Below are 22222 nucleotides of genomic sequence, written 5' to 3' on the forward strand. Positions count from 1 at the left end.
ATTGGGAAAATGTTGAAAAAGTGTGGAGGGATCTTGGTGTACATTCTGCAGATCCTTGTGCATTAGGAAACATTTAACATTTTATAAGTTTTTTTAAAAAAAAGATAGGAACAGGGTAAGCCGTTGGATTCCTTGGATCTGCTGTCATATCAATATGATTATGGGTGATATTCAATCTCAGTACAAAATCCTTGTTCTTTCTCTGTATCATTGATGCTTTTTTATGTCCGGAAATCTCTTGTTTTGAAAAATATTCAACATCTGGGCATCTTGTGGTTGTCTCCTAAACACAGTCCTGCCTCTTGCCCAAATAAGTGATGGCAACTCCTAATTCCAGACCACCTCACCCTGTCTTGCCCTCTAATGGCAAACATCCTCTCCCAGCATCTAGTCTCTTTGCTCGGAAAGAATTTTGTAGGTTTCAATGAAATCATCTAAACTATAATGAATTAGATACCTAGTTAACCCAATCTTTCCTTATTCAACAGTTCTGCCATCCAGTAATTGTCTGAACTTTTGGGAACAGAGACCAAAACAGTGCAATACTCCATATGTGGTTTCATCAAGGCCCTGTATGATCATTTCTGCTGTACTTAAAACCCCTTGTAGTGAGGGCCAAGGATCATTTATTAATATCTTTAAAAAAATCACCTGGGTTGCTCTCCTTTATTACACAAGACAAAGAATCTGAGAGCACTGACGTTAGAATTGCTTATTAGGCCAGAGCTTCAATACTGTGTGTCAGTTTTGCCTATCATGATACAGGAATGTTGTGATTGCATTTAGAAAGGATGTATTGATGATTAAGGAAGATGGTACAAAGTCTGAAAAATTTAGCCATGAGAAAATACTGGATAAACCCAAAGGAGATTGAGTAGTGACTTAATTGATGTTTATAAAATTGAGGGGCTTAAATGAGAAAGAGTTGGGGGATTTTTTCCGATATTGATTCCGATGATGGGGATCTTGCAGCACAGCTAGCATTTAATTGCCCATCCCCAGTTGTCCTTGAAAAGTTGGTGGTGAGTTGTCTTTAAGAACTGTTCTTGTTAGCTGGAAGGTTGCATAGAGCTCAGTTTAATTTAGGGGAAGAATTTGAGAAGTGCTGATGAAGGAGAAAAAGATTTAAGCTAGAGGATGATGAGAATGTGGAACCTGAAAGGAGGGACTTCGAGTACAGAGGTAAGGTTAGAAATGGAAACTCTCACCTTATTTAAAAGTTCCTGGATATTGTACTTTTAAGGGCTGTCATAGGAACTACAGCCAAAGTGCTGGAAGGTGAGATTCATTTTGAGAGCTTTTTCTGATGGGCAAAGGTACTATGGGCCTTAATGACCTGTGGTGTATATTTTCTGTTTATGGAAAAAAGGATTCAATAAAAATAGGAGTTTCAAAGTTGTTAATAAGCAAAGCCCATGCTGTTACAGGTAAGATAGTTCAGCAGTTAACTTCATGCCTTTTCTGAAAATGCCCACATGGCGTCTCTGAAAGGATGTCACTGAGGATGTTCGAAATGCAGAAATATCAAAAGTGTTTCACCCTCCACATATGCTGTATGACCTGATGTGTGTATCTATTACCTTCCATTTTTCTTCTACTTCATGAAAATTGCTCTTAATGAATGCTTGTGAGCTAGATATTTAGGTTTCTATTTTAGTGCCTCCAGTCTCATTGCTGAAATCAGCAAAAGTTTTAATATTGAGGTCCAAAACCATACATTGAAATAACATGTCAATAACAGTATCTTTAAATTTTCATTTCCATAATGGGAAGAAGCAAGGAATATGGAATGAGCACAGATATTTGGAGGTGTGTGCCCAAAAGTCTCTAAAACCTAGTATTGAGACAAATTTTAATTTTAAAAAGGTAATGGGTTGCTTGGCTTCATCTCAAAAGTGAAGAAAGTAATATTACAATCATATAGAGGGCTTGATTCATCTTAACTGCTTTTGGAACCTATGTACGTCAGTAAGATACATTGACCTTTAAGTGGATATAGAACAGATTCATCAGAAAGATATGGAGCAATAATGCCATACTTGCATTTCTGTGAGTGCACTAAACTTAGTGATGAGCCAGCTGAGATACAACAGACTGCAGGTACTGGAATCTAGAGCAAATAACAAACTTCAAAGAGCTCAGGAGATATAGTATCATCTCTGGAGACAAAGGGATGGTTGTCATTTTGAGTTGAGACACTGCATCAGTCTCAACTCCTTTGCCCCTTCAGATGCTGTTTGATTTGTTAAATTACTTCAATGGTCTTGTTTGCTGTTAATTTAACTAGAGTGTCTTTCATTACTAAAGGTCCTTAGTAATGGGTAGCTCTATCTTGAGGCACAGCCTGTTGAAGATGACCTTATGGTGGGGAGGGTTGTATCTGTGATGATGCTGACTGAGTCCATAGCCTTCTGCAGCCTCTTACAATCCTGTGTATTGGAGCCTACATAATGCAACTAATCTGAATGCTCTCAGCCATACACCTGTAGAAAATTGCAAGTTTGGTGACATGCCAGATCTCCTCAAACTCTTAATGCAGTAGAGTGACTGGTGTGCCTTCTTCATGATTGTATGAATGTGTTGGGCCCCAGATAGAAGTTGAAGCTGCTCACCCTTTCCACTGCTGATGTTGACTATGGTCTCATGATGTAGAACTTGATGATCCAGTTGCAGAGGGGAGAGACAAAGGCCGAACTTTAGAGGTTTGGTGATTAGTACTGACGGGGATGATAGTACTGAATAGTAATTATATTAATGATAACTCAGTGACAGGAATGAGTGTACTGTGGCCAATTTGCTGATGATACAAAGGTAGGTGGGCAATTAGGAGAATATAGAATTGCGAAGAAATGTAGAAAGATAATGCGTTGGTAACAAGTTGGTATATGAAGTACGATGTATGGAAATGTGCGATTGGTCAGGCTGCATGAATGGAAAAATGATATTGTTAATTGGAGAAACACTACAGAATGCTATTTTAGAGAAATATGAAAGTCTGTGCAGGGATTGTTATATGTTAACATGCAGATAGGGCAAGTAATTTGCAAGGCAAATAGAATACACTGTGAAATTAAAGAAGTCTTGTTCCAAATTTAGTTACATGAGGAGGGGGAAGGATTATGTTATCAGAAAATGGTCTACAATCACAATTTTCTGCAGTGGAAAGTTGCATTATCTGTATGTACAGGAAATGCAAGTTAGAATTTTTTCCCCACATAAATTCTCTGAGAGGATTTTATTCTGTATCTTAAATATTTTGTTTGTAACTTGTGAAATCTGCAAGAGCAAATTCTGTTGACTAAACCACCTTTTTGCAACTTGCCTTTGAAGTACCTTCCATGGTCATTGGGAAATGTTACAAAGGATAATTTAATTGAATCAAATGAAGTCAGATGAGGTAGCAGAACAAAGTGTTAAGAAATGAAACTACGAAAGCATGGTGGTTCTTAGAGTCTAGGCTTTCGAGAACATGACTTTGTTAAATGGAGTGCTTTCAGAGCTGCAACAGGGAAAATCTACAGCATGGTATCACAGATAAATCAGATGAGTGAGTAGTGCTAACTACGGGCAATGTATAGCATTTAATTAAATTGTAACAATTGTAATGTTTTGGCAGGCTTGTTGTATCGCAAGCAGTTGCTTGTTTGTGGAAATTGAGTGTGAGATTTAAAAAGCAAGGGGAGCCATTTGGAACTTTCAGGTGGGCTTCAGATATACTGTTTATCTTGCACTTGGCAAAGGCCTGTAAAAAGTGAGCTTTAAGTGGAGTGGACATTGTTAGATTGGACTGCTTAGAGTGGAGAGCTTGAGGCTTTGGCAAGAAGATGTAGAGTCAGGTTGAAGTTCTTGTCAAGTTTCTCTTTCTTTGTTATTGCCTAGCTAGAATAGTGAGTATGGATCCCAGGTCAATGATGTGTTCTTGATGCCAGATGTGGGAGATCTGGGAGACCTCCAGCCTCCTTGATAGCTATGTGTGTGACGTGCATCCACTTGCAGCTCGTTACAAGCTGTGTTAGGGAACTAGAGCTGCAGCTGGATGATCTGTGGCTCATTTGGGAGAATGAAGTAGAAGATGAGAGTAACAGAGAGGTAGTCACCCCTAAGCTGCAGGAGGCAGGTACCTGGGTGACTGTCAGGAGAGAAAAAGAGACCAGTCAGACAGTGCAGATTACCTTTGTTCCCATTCCCCTCAATAACAGGTAAACTAGGGATACTTTTTTTTGGGGGGGGGAAGGAATAGACCTACTAGGGGAAAGCTGTTGGGGCCTCCGGCATCAAACCTGGCTCTGTGGCTCAGAAGGAAAGAAGTGAGTGGTGGTGGTGATAGGTGATCCAATAGTTAAGGAAGCAGTCAGGAGATTCTATGAACATGAAAGAAACTCCTGGGTGGTATGTTGCCTTCCACAACATTATAAAGGGGGAGGTGAGTGACCAGAAGTCGTGGTACAAATTGGTACCAATGTTTTAGGTAGGAAAAAGAACGAGGTCCTGAACAGAGAATATAGAGAACTAGGTTAGGAAGCTGAAAAGCAGGACATCAAGAGTAGTAGTCTCTGGATTGCTGCCTGTGCTGTACACCAGTGAAAGTAAGAATAAATATGGCAGATGGATATGTGGATAGGAATTCGTGCAGGTGGCAGGATTACAGATCTGTGATCATTGGGATCTCTTCTGTGGAAGGCATGATAAAAGGACAGGTTACATCCAAACTTGAAGGGTCCAATATCCTGTGGGCAGACTTGTTAGAGCTATTGGGGAGGGGGGTTAAATTAGTTAGATAGAGGGATGGAACCCGTGATAGATCACAGGATGGGGTGGTTGGTGTGCAGATAGATGCAGCATGTAGAGAGACTATGATAATAGACAAATGACAACAAAATTAATGTCAGATAAGTCAAAGTGGGCCTATTTTATTACAGAAGTATCAGAAACAAAGGTGATAAACTTAGAGCATAGGTCAGTACATGGAAGGATGATGTGGCCATTATGAGGACTTGGCTGTCACAAAAGCAAGAATGGCTGTTGAATGTTCTGGAGCTCAGATGCTTCAAAAGGGATGGTGGGGGTGAGAACATAAAAGAGGTGGAAGAATGACATTGCTAATCAGGGGTAGTATCACAACTACAGGAAGTGAGGATTTCAGAGGGATCGTCTACTGAGCCAATGTAGGTGGAAGTCAGATACAGGAGCAATCACTACTGATAGTATTCTATAGATCCCTCAATAGCAACAGAGATACTGAGGAACAGATGAGGAGGCAGATTCAGGAAAGGTGCAAAAGTAACAGGATTGTTGCCATCGGAGATTTCAAGTTCCCTAATACTAATTGTTACCTTTACAATGCATCCACAATGCTTTCTTTGAATTTACACACAAACCTCACACATCCCTATTCGCACCCAGACCACAGACATCTAGATCAATTTTAATCAGTATTCTCTGGTCTGTGATTCAAGGCTTTTCGGAACCTATTGTTCAGAGCTGCATTTTACATCTAATCTACAATCTATATTCAGGTTTGAAGATTTGTGGCAGAGGTTATTTGCTATATGTGCTAAACCTAAAAATCACTCTTAACACTCCCTCCTTGTAGCCTTCCTGCACAAAAATAAATTTGCATCAGGAAAGGTCAACTTTAAGGAGGATCTACTCAAACAGGGCAGTAGAAATGCCCTGCCTCAGAATTCACCACCTTCTCCCCAATTACTATGTCTGTCTATATCCACTATATCATCCCGGATCACAACTTACAAAATGCTAAGCAGAGAGATTGTTCCAGAAATTTGAACAACAGTTTTTAGAAATCCGGCTGTGTTTGTATGCCTGGTAGCTCTTTCCTTGCTGGGCGATTGCAGCTTAATTTGTTACGACTGTGCCCCAACTTTGAGGGGCCGAAGGGTACAAAGTAACCCCCTCCTTTTTGAGAATTGCAAGATCGCTATTAGTTCAGGTCTGGGACCCAGGAAATGAGAGAGAGACACGCAGAATCCACAAGGGGTTTGGAATGTCCTGGCCCCTCAGCGATACAAAGCCACGGAAAACGGCCATTGTCTCTTGGAGACGGAATTGTGTATTGAGTACTGTACTATTTATTTGAAACCCTCAGGGAATGACCAAAGTGGGCTGGTTGAGGGATGGCATCATTCCAACCTGATTGACATCTGAGACCCCGTGAGTAAGGATAAAAGAAGGTCTGGGGAACAACCCCTTTAGATGCACCAGGAGAAACGCTAGAAATCCCGTGTCAGCGTTTAATAGCGACAGCCGGTGGGGCCCGCGTGCGTCCTTTCCCATTGCCTGGGATTGGCGGGACTGACCATGGAAGAATGGCTTAGCTAAAAGGAATAGGACACCGACATTTCGAAGGATTGACATCATAAAAAAGGAAACTCTGGCAAGTTCCAAAATATCTCTGTCTCGACTCCAACCAAAGGCTGCAGCCTGAATGAACTAAAGTGACTTTTATATTTCCATCAGACAATACATTATCCCCTAGACAACGATAGAGCTATTTCTTATTGATTATTATTATACCTGCACCTTTTGATCTAGTATTGACGAGGTATAGTATCTGTATGTTTGCATTGATATTTTTGTGTATTTTTAACCAATAAATACTGTTAAAATAGTACCATCAGACTTCAACGGACCTCTCTATCTTTGCTGGTAAGTTACCCAGATACGGGGTACGTAATAAATCACATTCCTTGACTTCACTCAGCAACACACACAAAATGCTGGTAGAACACGGCAGGCTAGGCAGCATCTATAGGGAGAAGTGATATCGATGTTTCGGGTCGAGACCCTTCATCCCAAAATGTTAATATCGCTTCTTCCTATAGATGCTGCCTAGCCTGCTGTGTTCTACCAGCATTTTGTGTGTGTTGCTATTTGAATTTCCAGCATCTGCAGATTTCGTCGTGTTTGCCCTTGACTTCACTCCTTCGTTTTCTGGAAGCTAAAACTCTTTCCAGGGGCACCAGCAAGGTAAGTGTATCAGGCTCACAGGCCCCTTCATTGAAGTATAGGAAGAGGTTGGGGTAGTCTCCGTTTGAATGATTGCAAGGACCTCTCCCTGATGGCACCCCTTTCTGAACTGCCAGTTGATCGCTGGCCCCAACTGCTGAAAGGGGTCAGCTCACTTACATTCACTCCTCATTCAGGCTAGGGTGACTGCCTTCAGATGCTACGTGTAGTCTTTCTCAGTCTGTCATGTATGCCATCGAAGTTGTGGAACCTGATGTCTCTGTTTTAACTTAAATCTCTCCCCATCTATTTTCCCCAATATCTTTTATAACTATGCTATTCAACTAATTGTCTACCTTCAGCAACCAGCCTTGATTACAGAGTATGGTTCACCATCACACTTTAGTATGCTATTCCTGGGTCTCTGTTATACTCTCATTGTCTTCTGCCTTTGCATTTGCTGTGGGTGTGTTTCAATCAACTGTGGTCAGGCCTGGTGTGGCTGGCTAGTGTTCATCTCTTAGGTTCTCTGTCATTACATGGTTACTGGGTACACTTGATACCTCGTTCTGTGGGATCTACAAGAAGGTGAGTCAGACAGTTTAACATGAGTCCAGTGTTTCCACTGGCTGTCGCACCAAGTCTGCCCACAGACACAAGTGTCATTTGTTAAAAGTACCATCAGTGGTCCTATCTATCTGGGAGCAAACCCTATCCTTTCAGCAACACCCTCACCATGACCTGGTCACCCAGCTTTAGGAGGACTGTCTCCTTTTCATCCGGCTCTCTTTGATCAGCAATGTGCTGTAGTTGTTTTGCTTGGTCCTTCAACACTTTTAAGTTGGTTACAAAGGTCTTTCATCTCCTGTGTCATTCCATCCCTGTAAGTCCCAGGCTCACCGCAACTCATAATTACCACATAAAGGGTCGTATTGCTTGCCCCATCAATAATCCATAGGGGCTGAGGCCCAGGGTGCGGTTTGGAGTTGCTCGCAATCTCATCTGGATTCCTGGTAATACATCAACCCAAGTCTTTCCAGGCTCAGCTGTAGCTTTGTCTCAGGCATTCTTGATTGTTCAGTTCATCCTTTCTACCATTCCTGAACTCAGAGCGTGGTAGGATATGTGGAACCATTGTTGAATCTGTAACAGTCGACACATTTCCTTCATCACTTTCCCTGTGAAATGTGCTCCTGATCGGAGTCCACCTGGACTGAGTTCCCCACTTTGGGAGGATTTCCTGAATTAGGATCTGTGCAGAGGTGCTGGCTGTGCAGTCCCTTGTTGGGAATGTCTCTACCTTCTGGGTGAAGTAATCTATAATTACTAGACAGCAGATTTTCCCCCTGCTTTTTGCCAGCCCCACCCCACCCTGTGAAGTCTATCTGGATGTTTTCCCAGGATGTTGCCAGCTGTAGCTTTATGCCCTTACTAGGGCTATGTTGGGCACAAATGATAGAACGGTGGCAGAATTTCTCAATATCCCTGGCCAGCGGCACTCCTGCTGGGGAGTCATGATCATGCTCTGCCTTCCCCGATGCATCGTACCATGATATAGCCTCAGTAGTACCTGCCTAATACATGGGGCCACCACTACTCCTTCCTCCCCATGGATCCAGCACTCATCTGGTCACTCCTTTGACCCTTTTCTCCTTCATTTTTCCTTGTTTTCTGCCTCTGTCTCTCAATATAATTTTACTAAACTGGCTTCAGTTGTTTCTTCCCACACACTTGCAATTTTAATTGCTTTCTGTACCTCTGCTGCCTTCTTCACAGTGATGTCTGCCTACTCATTTCCTTTCTGCTCCTTACTCTCTCCTTTCTGATGAGATTTTACTTTAATCACTGCCACCTCTGCTAGCAGACTGCTTCCATCAGTTCTTGTAATAGGTGCCTGTGCTGCACCCGTTGAGGTTACAAATCCTTGTCATGCCCACGCAATCAGATAATTGTGCACCACCCCAAAGGCATACTGGTTGCCTGCATACTTGCTCATCTGCCTTTATGGTAGCGCAGTGCTTTTATCAGGGCCATTAGTTCCACATCCTGAGTTGTGCAACCCCCTAGCAGTGGTCCTGAAGCAAACTCTTCATCTGTTTTCTTCACTATGGCCCGCCCAGCCTGTGGCTTCCCATCTAAGTACCTCTGAGACCCATCTATTAAAAATTTTCTCTGCTTCCCCTTCCAGAGGTGTTTCCTTTACACCGATATTTACTTCCTACTTTATTTCCACTTTGCACTCGTGTGCCTCCCCCTCAGTTAGGATGGTGCTTCTGGGATTCATGCCAGTGTCCCTAACTATCGTTACTGTCTTGTGTCAGCAGTCAGTGCGTTAATGTTTTCATAGGATACTGCTTATGGGTTTTATGCAGGCCCTCCTCTATATTAGCTGGTTCATCTTGACTAGACAACAATCTTGCTTGTGTCTAGCCCTCATTGCTGAGAACTGCTGACAAAGTAAGCAATGAATGCATTCCCAGTAGTTGCCTATGTACGTACTATCCTGCACCCCCTGGGCCACATTGTTCCAAATATTCCTCGGGCACTTCACTTTTGGCAACACTTGTATATCTTTGGGGTGCAAATGGTGAAATTCCAACATTTTCTCAAGCATGCACCAGAATTCCAAATTCCCATATCCAACTTTAAGTGAGGGCAACTCTGCCAAAATGCTCTGTTTCTTCCCTGGGGCAAAGGGCTTCTGAATGGTTATAATCAGAGTCAAGGCTGGCTTGGATCATCAGGGTTCTCAACCTGGCGTTTGACCTCAATAGTTGCCATCTTTGACAGATACATCTGGGTAGACCCTCTTCCTAAAATATCTCCACACCAATTCCCACGCACGCAAAACTTAAATGACAGATACAAGTTAAAACCACAGAGTATGCACTTTGCAATTTGGCACATGTGCGTCTAAACGCATGATACCTGCTATTTTCCTTTGCATCACACTCACAAAATATGTATGTTAAAATGCAGCTCCTGGAACAAGTATACACTGGCATCCCGAACCTTCAATAACCACCCTTCACAACTGGTGGCTCCTTCTTACCAAATTAACACAAAATTTTGTCTCTTACATAAACACACATGCACGCGTACACACTTTTATACCTATCAGTTCAGTGCTCTGCGTTCGTGATACTTCACATTCCTGTGTACTACCATCCCTAACAGACCCAGGTATGAGTGCTAATTTTAAAGATGCTCACCCACTTAGACTGCTAAGATCACTGGCCACACGATGGGTTGCACAAAGGCATCCCACTGCTGACACCAAATGTTATTGCCTGACTGAAGTCTCCAGAGAAAGGTACTGGTATATATGAGGCAGCCTCTATATTCAACAAAATATGATACAGCAGGCATCATATTGAGATGCTTTCAGTGGAAATGTCTGGCTGGCCCAACGCTACCCGACATTTTATGTGCTAAACATCAAAGGACTATTCCATATTTACAATGCATCCAAAATGCTTTCTTTGAAACTATATATAAGCTTTACACTTTCCGATTCACATCCATACCACAGACATCTAAATGAATTTTAATTAGCATTGTCTGGTTTGTGGTTCAAAGCTTTTAGCAACCTATTGTTCAGAGCTGCATTTTAAATTTAATCTGCAATCTATTTTCAGCCTCCTTAAAAATTAGTAGCATTGGTGAGCTTTCTGATTGTGTAGGATGTGTTCTGGGATCATGAGAGGTTGCGTGAGAAATGCATCCCCAAGAGTTTGAAATTGCTTGCAGTTTCCTCTGCTGTACCATTGATGTAAAGAGGGGTATGGGTGTAGTCAGTTCTCCTGAAGTTGATAACCACCTCCTTTGTCTTGTTGACATTGAGGAAGAGGTTATTTGCCTGGCACCAGATGTCAAGCTCTTCCACCTTCTCTCTAGGCCATCTCACTACTGTTGGTGATGAGCCTCGCCACTGTTGTGTCATGGGCAAACTTCACTATGTGATTACTAGGGTGTTCGGCCATGTAGTTGTGTTGTAAGCAGAGTGTACAGCACTGGGCTCAACTCACAACCCTGATGAGCACCCATGTTTAGTGACTACTTGTAAGGGGGTCTGGATAGGTTTGTCCCATTGAAAGGATAGTAGGGTGAAAGAACCATGGTGCATACAATATGTGGAATATTTATTTCAATAGGAAGATGGAAGCTTACTTAAGACTTAGGAAGCAAGAATCAAATAGGCCACCAGAGGTTTAGAAGGTAACCAGTAAGGAGTTTAAGAATGGAATTAGGAGAGCTAGAAGGGGGCTTGAAATGCTCTTGGCAAGTAGGATTAAGGAAATCCCAAGGCATTCTACACATTGGTGAAGAATAGGAGGATGACCCGAGTGAGGGAAGGAACAGTTAGGGATAGAAGAGGAGACATGTGCCTAGAGTTGGAGAAGATAGGGGAGGCCCTTAATGAATACTTTACCTCAGTGAGAATGACTTTGATGTTTGTGAGGACAGTGTAAAATGGGCTGATGTGCTGGAATGTTTGAAGAACATTAGGATAGATAAATTCCCATGGCTGGACCGGATATTTCCCAGGTTTCTACAGTAAGTGAGGGAAGAGATTCCTGCATCTTTGGCAATCATCTTTGTGTTTCCACTGGGGTCGCAGGAGTAATACTAGATGATTCCAGGGTGGCAAATGATATTCCTTTGCTCAAGAAAGGAAGTAATGACCAGTTAACTGGTACATCTTTGGACTGTGGGTGGAAACTGGAATACCGGGTGGAAACTGGAATACCTGGTGGACACCGACATGCTCATAGGGAAAACAGTGGCAGAATTGAACTCCAACACCTGAAGCTGTAATGGCATTGCAGTAACTGTTACACTACTGTGGTGCCCATGATGGTATTAGAAGGATTTGCATCCCTGCTCCAATTCTATATATATATATATATATATATATATATATATATATATATTAGGTTCATGCAGTCCCTGTGATGAAGTGTGGGGACTGCAACAGGTGAAAGCCACTTGGCAATAGCATTGTGGTATGGGAAACTGTTCAAGTTAAAAGGAATGTTGTACTAGAGAACAGTATAGTTCAGGGAATGGTCGTGAGAAAATGAACAAAGGCTGTTTTGCTGGTGGTGCTAACGTAAGGGTCATTTTACCTTAATATGATGAATTGATACCAAGGCTTTTGGCCTACTCCAGGCTGCTCTGGGGATTCAGATCAATTTGGTTCCGAATGCTGCTGCTCGCTTCTACTGCTTGAATGATTTGTGTTTTTTTTCCTCTTTCTTTGCTCATTGTGGGTTAGTCTTTATGTTTTTAATTGGGTTCTTTTGCATTTCTTGCTTTGTGGCTGCCTGTAAGCAAACAAATTGCAAGGTTGTATAATTTATACATCCTTTGGTAATAAATTTGCTTTGAATTGTTGTCTCTGCCCCAGCTGTTGGAAAAGGGGAAGATCCAGTTTTCTTTATCTCCACAGGTATCAAGGACCTAGAGAATTTTAAGAAAGCAATTTTGATCAGAGTTTGTGCAACTAGGAGCTAACAAACGCAGAACCATAATCTGGATCATTACCCAAGACACAAAAGCAATATGGAACAGGAATAGAGGTATTAAGAAGGTGATTATGTAATATACACAATGGAATGAGAGAAGTGGTTTGCAGAAGAAAGTGCCTCCATCAGGAAGGACTGTACATAAACTATGTAGGAGTTCCAGTTAATTGAATAACTAAGGATGCAAGTGAGGTTTTACACTAACTTAAGAGGAGTGAAGGGAAAATCTTGAATAATAGAGAGGAACCAGGAGGAAGCTGAGTGGGGAAGTAACTGAAGAACACGGCATGAAAGAATGGCACTGAGGTAAATGGGTCTAGAGAACAAAATAAAATTACATCTCACAATCAGAATCATGTTTATCATCACTGACGTATGTGAAATTTGTATATGACATGGTATGTCATGAAGTTTGTTTTGCGGCAGTAGTACAGCACAATACATAAAAATTACTAAGTTGTAATAAGAAATATAGAAAGTAAATGGGTATTACAAAAAAAAAGCAAAAATGAGAAGTGCTATGATCTGGATGGTAAGTGTCCTTAATGACAGATGGCAACTTTTTGAGGCATCACCTTTCAAATATGCTCCAAATGGCGGGGAGGTGAGGGCCCATGATGGAGCTGGCTGTGTCTACAATCCTCTGCAGCTTTATTCCTGGTTGCATCTCTAAACCCAACGGTTCTTCAACCAATCAGAATGCACTTCACTGTACATCTGTAGAAAGTAGCTATGGTCTTTAGCGACATACCAAATCTCAAACACGTAATGAAGTATAGCCATCAACGCTTCTTTTTTGCGATTACATCAATATGTTGGGCCCAGGATAGATCCTCTGAAACGTTGACACCCGGAAACTTGGAAGCTATTCAGCCTTTCCAGCGCCGACCACTTGATCAGGACTTGTGGGTGTGTTCTGACTTCCCCTTCCTGAAGTCCACAATTAATTCCTCAATCTCACTGACGCCGAGTGTAAGGTTGTTCATGTAACACTTCTCAACTCGCCAATCTATTTCACTCCTACACGATTCCTCCACATCCTCTGAAATTCTGTCAATAGCAGATATGCCATTGGCAAATTTATAGATGGTGTTTAAGCAGTGCTTTGCCACAATATTACAAGGAATTGTTTGTAAATGCTCACAAAAAATCACAAAACTTATGAAATAGGGTAAGGGAGGCATGAAGGAATAAGATTAGATTGTGGACATCTAGGGTGACCAAGGCTGTGAGTTTATAATTCAAATATATAATTCAAATATTTTGGACAGTGTGTAGAACGGCTAGGTGGGGAATAGGCGATTCTAGGCTCCATATTGTATTATAATAATCTTTCTGTGCGGGGTTTATTTGGAGAGAATGGCATAACTGATCAAAAGCAGTTAGGTAGGAAACCAGAGACCTACAGCTAAACAAGGGCAACTGGGGAAGAATTGAGTGACAGAATAAGAAACTGCTGTAAAAGATATAACGGATAATGGCTAACATTAGAGAAATACATGCAGGGACAAGAAGAATTATACATTCCTGCCCAACATGAAAAAACAAAGCGAAAACTGACCCAATCGTGGAGAAATTTAAAGATTACTTTAGTTTAATATTTTAACTTTTTTGTACATTTCACAAGATATAAAGAGACGACTGTGTTAATATGCCAAAGACTGCTCCCAGAGCTCTCAAGAATTTTTAACCCTAAATTCTTCGTTTTGGTTTACGGATATGAAACACGTTCCCCAAATGGCACGTGCTCCGGGACCGCGCCGCAGGGCGCCTGCGCAGTTCCTTCGCCCGCATTCCAACCGTTGTCAGGAGGAACATTATGGAGGTCCCCATGGCGATTTGCGTGTTGAAGGGTCCTGGTGGTGTCACTGGAATAATTAATATGAAAGCGGGGGTAAGGAAAAAAAACACAACTGTTTTGGATTTGTGGTGACATCAGCTCTTGGTTCTCCAAAACCGCGTGGTTAAGACGCGGCGGAAAAGTTAGCTTGAAAACGAATGTCTTGCGTTGGTGCCGTGACTCTTACAGCCGTTAATCGTGCGATGTGGCGAGTGGCGAGTGCCGGACAGCCAGGAATACATCCGGCGGTGTGGCCCAAGGGGAATAGGCCGAGGACGACGTGAATTCAGTCCTCGCGCCCTGAGAGGCAACGGTCGGCCGGCCGCTGTGAAAATCCAACCGTACGAAAGTTGTGCTAGGTCGCTTCTCTCCCGCATGACTTTGGTAGACCTTTCAGTGATTTATGCTCCATCGCCACGATTTTCTCGAGTACTCTTTGCCATAAAACAAACCTGAGATTTCTTGAAAACAAGTATGACAGAAAGGCAACCAAGGAGTCTGGCAAGTGGGAGGGTCTTCAAAGCGAGATAGAGAAGAGCCCAAAGACAGCATGTTTCTATTGGAGAGGGGAGCAAGACTGGCAGGATTAGGGAGCAAAAGAAAATTACTGGAGGAAAATAATGGGCCGATAGTGCAGGAGGGAGGATTTCAGATTTTTTTGGATCATTGGTCTGTCTTCCAGGGAAGGTAAGACCTGCACAAAAGGGACGTTTTGCACCTGAACTGAAGGGGAACATGTCCTTGTAAGAAGGTATGTCAGTGCTGCATTGGGGTGGGGGGGGTGTTAAACTAGAGTTGCTGCGGGATGAGAACTCGAGTAGTGGGGTGTTTCTGGGGATAGATGTTAAGTATATGTACAGAGTCAGGAATCGAAAGCTTGAACATGGACTAATGTTCTGAGTTGTGAATATTTCAATGTAAGTGGATTGTAGGAGGGGCGGATGAGCTTGGGAGGTGGATAAACACGTGGAATTGTAACACTGTAGCTATTAGTCAGACTTAGTTGCGGGAGGAACAAGATTGGCACTTAAAACGTCCAGGGATCTGTAGTTTTAGACGTGATAGAGCTGGAGGGATTAAAGAGGAAGGGGTGGCATTACTCATCAGGGAACATCTCATGGCAGTGCTCAGACAGGAGAGTGGAGGGCTCAACTACTGAGGCTATATGGGTTGAACTGAGGAATAAGAAAGGAATGACCACGTTAATGTAATTATATTACAGACCACCCAACAGTTTGCTGGAATTAAAGAAGCAAATTTGTAGAGAGATTGTAGACTGTTAGAAGAAAGACAAGGTTGTGATTGAAGGTGATTTTAACTGGCCACATCTATACTCTAAAAGGGCTGGATGGGATAGGGTTTGTCAAGTGTGTTCAGGACAGTTTTCTTAATCAGTACATGAGGTTTTAACCATCGTGCGATACCAGATCTCCTATTAGGGAATGAGGCAGGCAGAGCAAATGACAGAAGTTTGTGTGGGGGAACACTTAGCAACCTGTAATCATATTGCAAACAGTGTCAAGACAGTTATGAAAAAGGATAGATCTAGTCCTCAGGTTGAGATTCTAAATTGGAGAAAAGCAGAATTTGATAGTATCAGAAATAAACCGGAAGTATGGATTGGGACAGGTTGCTTTCTGGCAAAGGTATACATGGTAAATGGGAGGTGATCAAAAGTGAAGTTTTGAGAGTACTGTACAGAGTTTGTATGTTCCTGTCAGAGTGAAAGGCAAGTATAACAGGTTTAGGGAACCAAGGCATGAGGTTCTCTAGCAGGTAAGGTGAAAGTGAATCCCAAAGGTTTTTACAAATACATTAAGAACAAAAGGATACCAAGGGACTAAAATTGGTGCTCTGGAAGATCAGAATGATCATCTGTGCATGGAGCCAAAAGAGATGCGGGAGATCTTAAATGGATTTTTTTTGCATCTGTATTTACTCTCTGACAGTGATGTCTGAAAAGAGGATGCTGTCCAAGTTGCATGCCATCTTGGACAATGACTCCCATCCACTCCATAATGTACTGGTACATTCAGCCAGAGACTCATTCCACCGAGATGTAACACTGAGCGTCATAGGAAGTCATTCCTGCCTGTGGCCATCAAACTTAACAGCTCCTCCCTTGGAGTGTCAGACACCCTGAGCCAATAAGCTGGTCCTGGACTTATTTCCACTATTATTATTATTTAATTATTTATGGTTTTATATTGCTATATTTCTGCACTATTCTTGGTTGGCACGGCTGTAACGAAACCCAATTTCCCTCGGGATCAATAAAGTATGTCTGTCTGTCTGTACTCGGGAGATTGACGCAGAGTCTGTAGAAGTGAGGCAAAGCAGCTGAGGTCATGCTCCATATACAGTTTACAGAGGAGGAGATGCTTGCTGCCTTGGGGCAAATGAAGGTGAGTAAATCCGCAGGGCTTGACAAGATTTTTCTTCGGACATTGGGAAGCTAGTGCAGAAATTGCAGGGACCCTAGTAGAGAAGTTTAAAAGCTCCTTGGCCTTGATTGAGGTGCTGGAGGAATGGAGGATAGCTAATGTTGTTCCAGTGTTTAAGAAAGGCTCTAATAATAAGCCAGGAACTTATAGGCTGGTGAGCCTGACATCAGTAGTGGGTTAGTTATTGGAAGGTATTCGAAGAGACTGGATGTATAAGTATTTGGTTAGATGGAACTGATTAGGGATAGTCAACATGGCTTTGTGTATGGGTCATGTAGTAAATATTGAAGATGGCTGTCTTAATGTAATTGGAAAGTTGCAGGTGTAATCTAACTTGGATACTCAATTGGTTTGATGCTAGGAAGCAGAGAGTGATGGTGGAAGATGGCTTTTTGGACTTGAGGTCTGTGACTAGCGATGTTCTCCAGAGGTTGGTGCTAGGTCCATTACTATTTGTCATTTATATTAGTGCCTTGGATGAGAGTGTATGAAGCCTGGTTAATAAATTTGCACTGAAATAGTCGGAGTTGTTGACAGTGGAGATAGTTATCAGAACTTATAGAGGGATCTTGATCAGCTAGATGTGGGTCAAGGAATAGCAAATGGTATGTAATTCAGATTTTTTTTTAGATTGTGAAGATACTCAGTCCTCGTTTATTGTCATTTAGTAATGCATGCATTAAGAAATAATACAATGTTCCTCCAGTATGATATCACAAAAACACAAAACAGACCAAGACTAACTTACAAAAACCACATAATTATAACATATAGTTACAACAGTGCAAAGCAATGCTGTAATTTGATACGGACAGACCATGGACACGGTAAAAAATCTCGAAGTCCTCGATAGCCCATCATCTCACGTAGACAGTAGAAGGAAGAAAAACTCTTCCTGCCATGAACCTCCAGCGCTGCAAAACTTCCCGATGCCACCTCTGAAAGCATCCGAACACAGCCAACTCTGAGTCCGTCCAAAAAATCTTCGAGCCTCCGACCAGCCCTCCAACACTGAGCAGCAAGCACCATCTCTGCTGAGCGCTTCGACCTCGTCCCCGGCTGCCAAGCAACAGGTAAAGCTGAGGATTCGAGGCCTTCCTGTCCAGAGATTTCTCGATTGCACAGTAGCAGCGGCAGCGAAACAGGCATGTTAGAAGTTTCACCAGATGTTCCTCTGTGCTTCTCACGTCCGTCCCCATCAAAGCAGGATTGTGCACTGCCCCTACTCACAGATAACAGATATTCATTCCTGGAGGGGCTGCGCGCACTGCTGTTGCGCCTCCATTTTTACACCAAGCATGTGATATGCGCAAGGTGGTGCATTTTTGGGGAGATAAATCAGGATAGGAGTTTCACAGTGAATAGCAGAGCCCTGTGAAGTATTGTAGAACAGAGCAACCTAGGTATACAAGTGCGAGTTTTCCTGCGAGTGGCATTGTGGCTAGACAGGGTGGTGAAGGTGGCCTCTGGCTCTTTGGCCTTCACCAGTTAAAGCATTATGTCTAGAAGTTAGGATGTTATGTTATAGTTCCCTTTTCTCTCTTTTTTCATTCACCATTCTGAGCCACCTTTGGAATATTGTATTCAATTTTTATCACCCTGCTGAAAAGTGAAAAGAGTGCAGAGGAAATTGACAAGGAAGTTGCCAGGAATTGTGAATTCTTGTTTTGAAGGGAGGTTGAGCAAGTTGTGACTTCTTTTCATTGGAGTGTAGGAGAATGAGGGGTGATCTTATAGAGATGTATAAAATCACGAGGGGTTGAATCTTAGGGTGAATGCAAAATGTCCCTCTCCAAGGATTGGGAAATTGAGAATGAGGTGGCATTGGTTTAATGTGAAAGGGGGCATATTTAATAGGAACCTGTGGGACAAAATTTTCACTCAGAGAGCAATCAATATATTGAGTGAGCTACCAGCAGAAGTAATTGAGGCAGGTACATGAGCAACATTTCAATCAAATCACATTAAGTTTGATTATCATTTGACCATACATGGATACAGCTGAATGAAACAGAGTAAAAATTATTTAAACAGGCATGTAGCTAAGAAAGGTTTTGGTTAGAGGGGATGTGGGCTAAATGTGAGTAAATGGGTAGCTTAGATGGGAATCTTGGTCAGCACAGACCAGTTGGGTAAAATGACCCTTTTCTGTAACTTTGGGAGACTGGATAGGCTGGGGCTGTTTTCCCTGGAATGAACAAGGCCTGAGGGATGGAGGTATATAAAATCATGAGGAAGCATTAATCAGATGAATGGTCACTGTCTTTTTCCCAGGGTGAGGGAAATCTAAAACAGAAGGCAATAGGTTTAAAGTGAGAAGGGAATGATTTAAAGGAGAGCTCGGGGAAAGCTTTTCACACAGAAGATGGTGGGTATATATAGTTAGGGTACAGTTAGAATGTTTAAATTGGACAGGTCCAAGGTTTAGAGGGATATTGGCAAAATGGGTAAATGGGACCAGCTCAGAAAAGCACGTTGGTGAGCTTAGAGGGGTTGAACTAAAGGACCTGTTTCTCTCTTCACCCTTCTGTCCTTTTCCATTCCCTATTCTGGCTCCCCTCTTACCCTTTCTCCTTTTTTCACCTGCCTGTCACCTCCCTCTAGTGCCCTTCGTCCCCTTTCTTCTATGGTCTATCAGATTCCTCCTTCTTCAGTCCTCTGCCTCTTCCAGCTAACACCTGCCAGCTTGCACTCCTTCCCCTCCCCCACCTTCTTATTCTGGCTTCTTCCCACTTTCTTTCCAGATCTGATGAAGAATCTCTGCCTAAAACATTGACTATTTATTCCTTCATGTAGATGCTGCATGACCTGTTGAGTTCTCCAGCATTTTGTGTGTATTGTAGATGTGTCTTAGTGCTATGTAACTGATTCTATAGCTCTTAAGGCCTGATTGTTAGTGTCTGCCATGGTCTCTTAGCCACAGGCTATCCAGTAAGTTTATATCATGACTGTTCTTGACAGTTGGAAGTTTGGATTTGCACTATCTGTGTAAATACTGACTAGCCTGCAGTATATTTTCTACACTTTCATTTTTGCATGATACTATTTGTCAATATTTCCGAGATTAAATATGTAATATTTTTGCAGGAAGGTGGCCATACAACCATTGTGACAGGGGAAATTTCTGGATTGACTCCTGGAAAGCATGGACTACATGTGCACTCATTTGGAGATATTTCCAAAGGTATGAATATTTCTAATTTTTTTTGTAGAACTGTTCTGTTTTAATGAATGAAAGGGTGAAGGTTTTGCTTAGAAACAGTAGGGTTTTACCAAAATTTCAATTTGCAGACTACAAAGTAGTTTTTAGGTTAGTTAGCCAACGGTCTTTAGAATAAAAAAGGCAAATTTCAGCCCTCTACAAATTATGACTTATTTATCTCCTTATTAGCCATCTAAGAGCCTTAAAAAACTGGAGATAAATTCTGAAGGACTGCGTAAGAAGAGAGCTTGAGAATGTTTGATATGGAAAATCAGTGGAGATGGTGATTCCCAGTGCGGTGCTATAGAAATAAGAGCCAAAACGGCCTTCCTTAATGTCAACTTTGAAATCTGGCAATTTATTTTGCACTTTCTACCTTTTATTTGGGATGACCTAAGTGACCAAATCTATTTGAGCCCTCATGATAAAATAATCCCATAGTGCTATTGGTTAAAAAGTTACAACAGTTAAAGTCGCAATTATTTTTAAACAAATAATCAGCCTAGGATTGCAAATGGCTTTAAGGAAACTTATTGGTTGTAGCTTGCCATGCATTTGTTAAAGGTTTTATTGGTGTCAGATAATGAGGAAATGACAGAGGCTTTGAATGACTATTTTGTGGTCGGTCTTCATGGTGGAGGACAAGTCTAACGTGCCAAAGAGAGATGCGATGGGAAGTGAGGACCTTGATACAATAGCTATCGCTAAAGAGGTAGTGCTAGTGCTGGGCAAACTTGTGGGCCTGAAGACAGATAAGACCCCAGGTCCTGTTGGAATGCATCCCAGGGTACTGAAAAATATGGCAGAAGTTATAGTGGAGGCTTTGGAAATAATTTACCAAAATTCTCTGGACTCTGGATTAGGTGTTGTGTTATGGACCAGATTTGATTAGTGAGCTTAAAGTAAAGGAACCCTTAGGAGACAGTGATAATAATATGATAGAATTCGCTCTGCAGTTTGAGAAGGAGAAGCTAAAATCAGTTATATCAGTGTTAGAGTGGAGTAAAGGGAATTAGAGGCATGAGAGAAGAGCTGGCCAAAGTTGATTGGAAGAGGACACTAACAGGGTTGATGGCAGAATAGCAATAGCAGCAATTTTTGGGAGCAATTCAAAAGGTGCAGGATAGATGTATATCTAAAGGGATGAAGCAACAGTAGATGCCTAGGGAAGTAAAAGACAGCTTAAAAGCAGAAGAACGTATATAGAAGAAAATTAGTAGTAAGTTAGAGGATTGGGAAGCTTTTAAAAACCAATAGAAGACAAATGAAAAAGCAATGAGAAAATAAGAAATACAAAGGTAAGCTGGCTAATATAAAAGAGGATACAAAAAGTTTTTTCAGATATATAAAAAGTAAAAGAGAGGTGAGACTGCTGGAAGATGACACTGAAGAGGTAGTAATGGGGAACAAAAATGGCAATCGAACAAATATTTTGTGTCAGTCTTCATGGTGGAAGATACAGCAGCAGGTCAGAAATTTAAGTGTGTCAGGCAGAAGTGAGTGTAGTCTCTAAGAAGTAGGTACTTGGGAAGCTGAAAGGACTGAAGGTAGATAATCACCTGGACCAGATGGATGACACTACAGGGTTCTGAAAGAGGTAGCTGAAGAGATTGTGGATGCATTAGTAGTGATCTTTCATGTATTACTAGATTCTGGAATGGTTCCAGAGGACTAGAAAATTGCAAATGTCACTCCACTCTTTTAAGAAGGGAGAGAGACAAAAGAAAGGAAATTATAGACCAGTTATCTAGCCTAACTTAAGTGTTTTGGAATATGTTGGAGTCCATTATTAAGGATGAGGTTTCGGAGAATTGCAGGCGCATGATTTTAGAAAAAGGCCAAAGTCACCATGGTTTCCTTAAGGGGAAATCTTTCTTGACAAATCTGTAGGAATTCTTTTAGGAAATAAGAGGCAGGATAGTCAAATGAGTGTCAGAGGATGTTCACAACCGAGTAAATCTGCAGATGCTGGAAATCCGAGCAGCATGCACAAAATGCTGGAAGAACTCAGCAGGCCAGATAATCATCTATAGAAAAAAGTACAGTTGATGTTTCAGGCCGAAACCCTTCGGCAGGACATCGGAAGGATTTTGGCCTGAAATATCAACTATACTTTTTCTATAGATGATGCCTGGCCTGCTGAGTTCCTCCAGCATTTTGTCAGTGGATGTTGTTTTCTTTGATTTTCAGAAGGCCTGGAATAAATTCCTATGTACTTGAATTCTTTGCCACAAAAAGTTAA

General features: G+C 41.9%; 1 protein-coding gene across 1 annotated transcript in view; it reads left to right on the plus strand.

Annotated features, from left to right (window-relative positions):
- The first annotated feature begins 14297 nt into the window (after positions 1–14297).
- Positions 14298–22222, plus strand: part of LOC132392349 (superoxide dismutase [Cu-Zn]-like) — a 38460-nt gene continuing 30535 nt past the window's right edge. Inside the window, exons 1-2 of the mRNA XM_059966169.1 lie at positions 14298–14388; positions 19866–19962. Coding sequence (XP_059822152.1) covers positions 14314–14388; positions 19866–19962 — 172 coding nt within the window. The 5' untranslated portion in view covers positions 14298–14313. The remainder of the gene's footprint in view (positions 14389–19865; positions 19963–22222) is intronic.

Source organism: Hypanus sabinus, chromosome 4 (genome assembly GCF_030144855.1).
Source record: "Hypanus sabinus isolate sHypSab1 chromosome 4, sHypSab1.hap1, whole genome shotgun sequence".
NCBI classification, from domain to species: domain Eukaryota; kingdom Metazoa; phylum Chordata; class Chondrichthyes; order Myliobatiformes; family Dasyatidae; genus Hypanus; species Hypanus sabinus.